Source organism: Malania oleifera, chromosome 13, assembly GCF_029873635.1.
Source record: "Malania oleifera isolate guangnan ecotype guangnan chromosome 13, ASM2987363v1, whole genome shotgun sequence".
NCBI lineage: Eukaryota > Viridiplantae > Streptophyta > Magnoliopsida > Santalales > Ximeniaceae > Malania > Malania oleifera.
The window spans coordinates 40,232,305-40,242,069 of NC_080429.1; the positions used below are offsets into that span (position 1 = coordinate 40,232,305).

A 9,765-nucleotide genomic window follows, 5' to 3' on the forward strand; every position below is an offset into this window, starting at 1 on the left:
ATGAAATAGAACCAGTGAACTTTTAACTTTGGAATACATATCTATATATATTTGCATATTACAAAGGTCAGTTGTGATTGAATATTGTGAAAGAACGCTTTGTGATTTTGATTATGATTTAATATTCAAGACAAAATGTTTATTAATAAGTTCACATCAAATATATTTGTGCATTTTTGCCAAAAGTGAACTAAGAATTAAAAACTCTACAAAGCGTTTTTAAAAATCATTTATTGGGAGTGTTTTTTTGGAAAGAGTTTTGTGTGTTGAAGCATATCAACATATAAACGATTGTATCGTTCATTACATTATGAGCTTCAAGTTATACATATGTATGTATTAGGAATTTGAATTGTACTCACAGACTTTTGTTTGGAAGTATTTTTGAGTGTTTTACAGTTCTTGGTATACACGTTTTGGTGTGAATCAGGTTTGAGGAAGAGAGTGTCTCTTGTAAGCAGCGGGTGAGGGGAAGTGATATCTTTGTAAGCATGCGAATTGTAGGGAAGTTCCGTCCCAAATTAAGAGAGAAGAGATTGTGAAATCCTTAAATGTGGGTTGTCAAGGCGAGGAAGTAGGTGATACGTGGCTCTAAAACTCGTTAAAAGGATGTTGCATTCTTCTCTGACCCTTATCCTTTTTATTTTCACTCATATTCAATTCCTATTTGATTGTGTATGTTGAATAAATTTACACGCATTTAATGGGTAAAAGGGAATTATTGATTTAGTTAATTCAAATCAACATTCAAATTTCAGCCATTAATTAGTTCAACATAGAAATAGGAATTGATTGGTAAATAAGTTTAAATAATGTTTTAAAATAACCCAATTCCCCCCCCCCCCCACTCTTTTGGGATTACCCTTAACAAAAATATGCATTTCCTGGGACTTTGCGTCTACAGTTTTAGTTTTTTCCCAGACTGATACAGTACATTATTGTCGGAATCCAAATACGTGAAGAGAAGAATATGGGCTGGACTTTACCAATCCACATCATCCATCAGTGTATTCATAACAATTGTGTTGACGGTAATTGATTTATCATATAACAGCAGGTTTTGAGTTGCTTCAGCCCAGACATTGACTGGGCTAGATCTGCAGTCTTTAACATGGCTCCTGGTCCATTTCCAATATGGTTCTGATCATTCCACTCTACTATGCCATTTTGATGAGGTGTTTGCACAACAGTCACAACTACCTTTGAATACCCATGCTTGCAAAAATTGAAATAAAATTGTTGTCTTTATATTATCTCCATTATTGTCTTCAACACTTGATTTTTTTCCCAAATTCAAGTTCTACCTGCGCTTTGAATTCTTTGAACACTAGAAACACATGGACTCCTCTTGAGTGGATAAACTAATATCTCCTGGAGTAGTCATCCATAAAAATGATACAAAATAATGCGCCCTCTTAGGGATGGAACTGGTGATTCCCATACATCAAAATGAATCATCAAGTTTAATGTGTTTGATTTGGTAGTAGATCTTTCAAATTTAATCTATGTTGCTTTACTTGGAACACCACTGCTCACAGATGGTTAGACTTACTAATTGAGTCCGAGAAGAAGATACATTTCTGAAGAATCTTCGACCACGTTCAAGACATGTGCCAATGTTACAATGCCACATTATCATTGATTCTTTCTGGGTTGAGCAACTGAGCCGTCTCATGTTGTATAGTATTTCCTAGTAGTGGTATAAATTGCCACAATCTTTTCTAACTTTCGTCAATACAAGCGCCGCCTTGACAACCTTCACGATCCCCTTTCAATTAGGAGTCTTACAGCTAAGGTCATCTAACGTCTAAGGAGACAGTAAATTTTTCTTCCGCCCTTCACATGTAGTTCCCCGTGAATAGTGCGAATCGAAACTGTCGTTACACTCTTCAGTTTGATATTACTGACACCAGCGATCTCTAAGCATGATCATTACTCATGAAGATAGATTCGCCTCTAAAAAAACAGGTTCATAAGAGTGGAACTAGTATCAACGACGAGGTCATGTGCCACGTTGCTCCTGATCCATGATCCATACATCAATAAGTTTCTTACCACCTCCTTTAGAGATAGTTTCTGCTTCGCTGTTAGCTACAAGATTTTCTCCATCACTGGAAGTACTCGAAGTGCATCCTTGAGAAGTGTTCTAATTTAGGGGCTTCCTACATTCTTCTTCTTTGCTAACAATCCTTTCGATGATTGTGCCCCCTTTGCCACAATTGTAACTTTTAAAATTTTCTTACTCCTTGACTTGAGCGACTTTATGTGAACTCCCACTAGAGGCCATGTTCTTTTTACTTTTTGTTGTTGGTTTAATCTCCGAGTGTCATTTCATAGTGCCTTAACTTGTTAAGATAAATAAAACGATCTGCTTCCTGTTTTGTGCTTGGATTCCTCTTCGAAAAACAACAGTCAGCAAACATCAGCAAATACTAGATTATCTAATTGAATTTATTTGAATGTTGAGGATGAGTTGATCATACGAATCTGGAAAACTTGAGTAGAAGCTCCGCTCGTTCCGTTTGGCTCACTCTTATGGTCTAACGTTGTCAGTTGGAGAGAACAACGATATTAACAATGTTGATGGGTGAACAGATGTGGATCACTCATCGAAGAGTGAGGAGTCGCCTCTTTAAGAGGATCTTATTGTTGAAGTGATTTACGTTGCATAGAGTTTGTCAGCGAATCCCAATTTCTTGTGTTGACTTTTCTCGCAAACGCTTGATAAACACGAATATGCTAAGGCTAGATGAAGATTAGCCACAACATTGTCATCCAATCTCGTTCCATGTTTTTCGTTAGTTATACATGGTTGGTATTCCAATTGCCGCTAGCAATTGTCCTTTCTCAGGACCACCTTCATCTTCAATTTCCAAGGGAGAAATTACCCCCATTGAGCTTCGCAGTTTCGTGTACTTACTATCATTGTAGTAGATAGTAGAGAGCTCCTTCACTAAACCGGATCAAACTTTTTTCACCATGATCAATACCGTATACTGTGACGTATGTAACGTGAAATGAAACGATATACTTGAATAAATCTCGTATAGTTCACCAATATTATAAAAGATATATGTGACGAGTTGTGAATAGTAACCATGAATGGTAAACCCAACCCAAAGGCCGCTACCAAGCTCTTGATTCCATTGTTAAGAAAATTGAATGGGTAGGAACAGTATCACACAGTTAAATAGAAATAAAAAAATAGAATTGATACCAAGAGTTACGAGGAAAACTCCCTAAAACAAATCGAGGAAAAAACCATGCAGCAAGAGTAGAAGAAATCCACATGAAAAATAATGATACACTTTCTCAAATTAGGAGAAGAAACTAGAAACAAATTGCCCTACAAAGAGCATTGCAGGAGATTATGAGTTCTCTCTCTAAAGGTAGAAGTTGGAGATGCTTGGGATTGATATCTTCCTTCACCCCACTTCCATATTTAGTAGGGGTTTTGTAAGCCACATTTTCCAAAGCCGACAAATAAATTAGTGCAGCCACCTTTGAGAAATTGTGCAACACAACCACCAAATAAATAGTGCAACCACCTTTGTAAACTGTTTGCAGCCATCAATGAATAGTACAACCACCAGATAATATAGTACAAAACCATCATATGAATATTACACTACCTTATATTGAATTTTTGAAATTAGAAATGCTTACAATTCACATTCGCACGATCATCAATAGTCTGGGTTTTGGTTACCCCCCGCAGACTTGAGAAGGACAAGCATAAGGTTCTAGAGGCACGGAGTGCCTGCCCATGCTTCATCTCATTGCCTGCCCCTGCTTCATTTCATTCCAGGGGTACCGTTCTTACTCCACTAACTAGCTTATGTTAATTTAGGGTATATATGTAGCAAAGGGCAAAATGCAATGAAATTTACCGGAAAGCAGGGGAAGAGTGAAAAAAATTACAATGGGAAGGAGCTGCCTGAGAATATTTCGTATGCATTATTGTGGGATCGTCATTGGTCAATGCCTTCTAATCTGGTTAGCTTTGGCTTGTTTCGATTTGTCATCTGTGATGGGGTATTTGATGGGCCCTGAAGTACCCAGTGATGGTGGTGACAGTCAACGCACACAGGAAGAGCCAACACTGAATTGAACTCTGGGCATGAGAGGATGATTCTCCGAAGCAGTATATACGTGTATATCTGGTACTGAAATCTGGATACGAAGTTAATTCAACTGTGCCCTTTCAATTTCCGCAGGCATGCTTCAGAGAAGGCGCTTGTTTGCAAGTTTCAGTTGGGGATTCCTCCTCCTCCTCCCAGTAATTTTCTTGCCTGTCGCAAAGAGCAAATCCAGGGGAAATCACCCTCAGTACTGCGACCCTTCATCCTGCGGGAAGATTCGTAACATAAGCTACCCTTTTCGGCTGAAGGGCGATCCTCCCCATTGCGGCGACCAAAGATACGAACTGAGCTGCGATGAGAAGAGTAATCGCACGGTTTTGCATTTCCATTCCGGGGAATTCTATGTGGAGGAAATCCATTACGGCAACTACTCGATGCGGGTGGTGGATCCGGGCATCCGCAGAAACGACTGCTCCTCTTTGCCCCTGTATTCTTTGGCGACATATAACTTCAGCGAGGGCGATATATATTCTATGATGTACAATCCCCACCACTTTTATTCCCACCACTATAATAATGGTCCTTCTACACCGCCAAACGCCGCCATAACATTCATGGAGTGCGCAGCCCCAGTGGGGAATTTCGCCGGTAAATTGGTGGCTTCAGCTGCTCCCTGCGGAAGGGATGTGGTCGGAAACCGCCGGTACTCTTACTCGGCGTATGGAGTATTCCGGTTGGCAGATGTGGGGGAGTCGTGCACCATAACAAGGGAGACTTTGGTTTGGGGTAATGGGCTGGCGGAAGACGACAACGTTTCCTTCTGGGGCATCCGGGACGCCATGGCCTACGGGTTTGTGCTCTTCTGGTTTCGTTCGCAGGAAAAATGCGAGGAGTGCGAGTCTAATTACGGTCACTGCTTCTTGAATGGCGCCGATCTTGCCGACATCGCATGCGGCGAGCGGTGCTTCTCCAGTCCACTACTAGTACACAACCATTGTAAGTTACGGTGTTTTGTTTTCTGGCCAGCGTGACATAGAGCGAATATAATGAGAATATATATATATATATATATATATATATATGTATATAAATTAATATAATCTTATTATATGTCTGTATTTTAATTAAATTAAATATTTATAATTTTCTTACATGTATATAATGACATTATATCGATTTTAGTGTTTGTATCTAATAATTTTTAATGACATGACATATAATACTAAAAACCACTTGACATATAAAAATACTTTTGATGCAAAAAATACTAAAAAGTTATTTTTAATTCCAATTTTTCTAATCATTAAATCAATTAATTTTATTTGAACTAATCCAATATATATCTACTTTATGTAGGGAGGAATTTTATTTTAATCACACAGTTCAATTTGTTCTTCAACTTAAGATCCTTATAATGAAATGAGAATATATTTATTAAGTTTTTAAAATTAATTAAGTATTGCAATTTTATTGATTAATTCATATTTCTAATTTTTTATTCTTTTTTATTTTTAAAAGTAAATTCATGGGTATTGGTAAAAAGCTCACATCATCGAATCTTCATTTTATTTTGTGATCATCGCACGTAAGCCACATGATCAACAATTTTACCCCCTTTTCGGTCCTTTCAAAATTAAAATACAAACCTAAAAAATAATAATAAAATTGTAAACAAACCTAAAATTAGGACCTCAAAAAATGAGGACCTTAGTATTTTGTGCTAAAAATACTTTTCTTTGTATAATGAGAACTAATTTTCCTTCACAGAAAAAAGTTATTTTCTATTAAGATGTCTTAGTTCCCACTTATTAAATAAGTGGTAAAGCTTCATCTTTTTTTTTTTTTTCTTAGAAATATGATTTTAAAACCTAATTAAAAATTACATCCTAAACTGTTTTCAATAGAAGTCTATGCCAAAGAGGTTTTTAAATTTAGTCATTTAAAACACAATAATTGTAGATTTTCAATAATATATTATACAACTTATATACAAATTTCAAAAAATATTATTATAATTATTTTAATCTAGAATTTTTTTAAAGAAAGATAAAATTTTATAGTGTTTTTGAAAAGAAGAGTCCCATATAATTATACCAACCAATTCTTTTTTTATTTGTAATTTGATTTTTATTAAAAAAGAATCATACAAAGATATGTTTTTTTTTTTTTTTTTAAAAATGAAACTCTTTTCCTATTAATCAGATTTTTTTAAATAATTTTCAACATTTTTATTTAAGTGAATCTAACTTTTGAAAGAATTGTTTATTTAAATGAGTTATTTTAATTATAATTTTTTAACAGCATACACGTTGTATGTATGCATATATGTGCATGTGCGTGAATTTGAGCGTGCCATATAGCAACAAATTGTTTATATACATATTGATTTTATTTTCTACGTGTGTGTGGGAAAATTTAGGTTTCTGGCTCAATTGGTTCTCTCTTCTTCTTGAAGTGATGACAAGCCTTGTCATTGGTAAGATATACTTAGACTATAGTAGTATATATACATACAATTTCAAATAGTGTAAATAATTTAACAGATTTTTTAAAAGTAGAGTATGTAAATTAGTAGGTAAAAGTATCATTGGGATGAAATTTTAGTCAATATTATGTCATTCCAATGGCAAAATGAAAATAATTAGTCTTTTAAAATTTTATTAGACACTTGATAAACGCATGTCATTTGCCCTAGATAAAAGTATATATAACTAGAGCATTTATTTTACACAATGTTAACATATGAACTTGTAATTTTATTTATCAATTTGATTTGCTTCCTATACCAAATGTGTTTGTACTGTGAAGCATTAATTATTAATTTTCAATATTACATTGCTTAAATGGTTTACTTTAAGTAAACATCACTCAATTACATATTTAAAAATTATTTAAATTTTTTAAAAATGAGAACCATGCATACTTTAACTTTAGTGCACTCTATTTACCCTGCTAAATATAATTATACTTCTTTTAGTAATCTTTTGGTGAGTAAATCTTTTTTGTGACTTCATATGCAGGACAGATGGCACTAAAAATTCTATGCGGAATGCCGTGTGTACTCTTGTTTTTTATTTATAAATTTCGAAGGAGGCATTTATCAATGTATAAAAATATTGAAGACTTTCTGCAAAGCCAAAATAATTTTTCACCAATTAGGTACTCCTATTCAGAAGTTAAAAAAATGACCAATAAATTCAAGGAGAAATTGGGGGAAGGAGGCTACGGCTCTGTATACAAAGGAAAACTTCGCAGTGGTTGTCATGTAGCGGTAAAAATGTTGGGCAAGTCAAAAGCTAATGGGCAAGAATTCATTAGTGAAGTTGCTACCATCGGACGAATTCATCATGTCAATGTGGTGCGCCTCATTGGATTTTGTGTGGAGGGCTCTAAGCGTGCACTTGTGTATGACTTCATGCCCAAAGGGTCTCTTGAAAAGCACATCTTTTTCCAAGGAGAAAATGTCAACATATATCATGACAAGATGTATGAAATTTCTCTAGGGGTGGCTCGTGGGATTGAGTACCTACATCAGGGATGCCACATGCAAATTTTGCATTTTGATATCAAACCCCATAACATTCTTCTTGATGAGAATCTCACTCCAAAAGTTTCAGACTTCGGACTTGCAAAGTTGTATCCAGGAGATGATAGCATTGTGTCTCTTACTGCTGCAAGAGGAACAATGGGATACATGGCACCAGAACTTTTCTACAAGAATATTGGAGGAGTCTCCTATAAAGCTGATGTTTATAGTTTTGGAACGTTGCTGATGGAAATGGCGAGCAAGAGGAAGAATTTGAATCCATCTATAAAGAATTTAAGCCAAATTTACTTCCCTTCATGGGTTTATGATCAATTCAATGAAGGGAAAAACATAGAGATAAGAGATGCCACCGAGGAGGAGAGGAAAATCATAAAGAAAATGATAATTGTAGCTTTGTGGTGCATACAGATGAGGCCTGCTGATCGCCCTTCAATGCACCAGGTTGTGGAGATGCTCGAAGGAACAGTTGAAGCATTGCAAATGCCTCCCAAGCCTTTTATGTATCCACATGAAATGCAAAATGAGGATAAGGGAGCAGACATGAACCAAACAAACTTACAAATGTCATCCAGTGATCCCATGGATTCTATCAGCTTGGATATTATTGAAAATGATGCAAGTGAAGATTAAGGGAGAAGCTAGCCTTCCCTGCAGTGGCAATTCATTCTCTCCATATTAGTTAGACCCAAGTGTCTATTGGTCTTGTTTTCAATGCATTTGGGTTAAGACTAAGATTAATTTGTAGCTTGAATTAGATCCAAATCTAATATGATATAGCTAGCCACATAAATGTTTGATGCAGAGGCCAAAATGAGAACCTATACTTTGTTTAGTCAAGATCGTTCACAAATTGTGTTGTATTTAAAAATTTTGATGTAATCGACTATTAGACAACTTCTAATTCCTTGAATTTTTCTCCTTGTAACAACAATGATTGGGCTAATCAGTAGTTCTGCCGTGAATTTTCTTAGAAAGATAATAATAATAATAATAATAATAATAATAATAGTAATTAACATGAATAACTCATGTTTTAAAGATGGATTTGAAATGTTCATCGCTAAAGTTGGGCTATAATGATCTAGTAATGTTAATCATGGCATTGCCACAAAAATGAAAAGGGCATTTATAGTAGTGTGTTAACAATCACAAACTTGTAGTATAGGTAACAATAGCCAATTCTTAATCTAGACTCACTCCAAGAAAACAACCATGCAAACAAAAACTACAAACTATAGAGTTTATGCACATTTCAGGCTTTCTAACAAACACCCCTAATGATTTGCACATAGATCTTTCTACAAAGTAAATACATCCCCACCTTCGGACCATTTACTTTCATTCTTTGGATTGATGTGGAAAGGTATTTATATTGATTGATTAGTCAAGTTTGACTCCATTAATTACAGTTGCAGAAATTTCAAACTATAGAATTAATGGAAGGCGTAACCATTTAGCAATAAAATTCATATTTCAATTAAGCTCACACTTCATGAATTTCAGTTCTCACATTGTAGAAAGAAGAATAGGCACGGGTGCAAGATGCTTGACCAACAACTTAAATAAACATTTATATTTACTTATATATATATATATATATATATGTATAGTAAGAAAATTTGAATTTTCAAATAGAATTTTTCCTTCCAATTATAAAGTAGGATTGGTTGAGCATAAATATTCTAACTCTCTATATTTAAAATAATAAAGATAAATGAGTTGTTGATATCGTGTCCTTATCAACAAGCTCATGGTAGGAGGCAAGAGCCCTTGAATTTAATTTTAAAATTGTTAAAACCTATGCAAGAGAAAGTTAAGATTAATTTTTTAACTAACGCATATTTTGCTTGAACTATATGTGTGATACATACAAAACATATACATTGTAATGATCCCAAAAATATTTAGGTATAATGATTAAAAAAAATTAAAATTAAAATTAAAATTTATTAATTAATTAAATTATTATTATCATTAATTAAATAATATAATATAATATATTAATATATTAATATAATAATAATATAATGTTATAATATATATATATATATATATAATTCACTTGAATTTGAAGGATCCTTCAGCTACTTAATATATATATATATATATATATATATATATATATTAAGTAGCTGA

At 34.2% G+C, this 9,765-nt stretch overlaps 1 protein-coding gene across 2 annotated transcripts in view; it reads left to right on the forward strand.

Moving 5' to 3' along the window:
* LOC131146587 (rust resistance kinase Lr10-like) overlaps positions 1-8,551 on the forward strand; it is a 17,531-nt gene extending 8,980 nt beyond the window's left edge. The window contains exons 1-3 of one of the 2 annotated variants that reach the window (XM_058096263.1): positions 4,070-5,078; positions 6,502-6,558; positions 7,103-8,551. In XM_058096263.1, the coding sequence (XP_057952246.1) occupies positions 4,220-5,078; positions 6,502-6,558; positions 7,103-8,259 (2,073 nt within the window). In that variant the 5' untranslated portion in view covers positions 4,070-4,219 and the 3' untranslated portion in view covers positions 8,260-8,551. Of the gene's footprint in view, positions 1-4,069; positions 5,079-6,501; positions 6,559-7,102 lie in introns of those variants that run through there. The other variant, XM_058096264.1, reaches the window with a different exon arrangement.
* Positions 8,552-9,765: the final 1,214 nt, after the last annotated feature.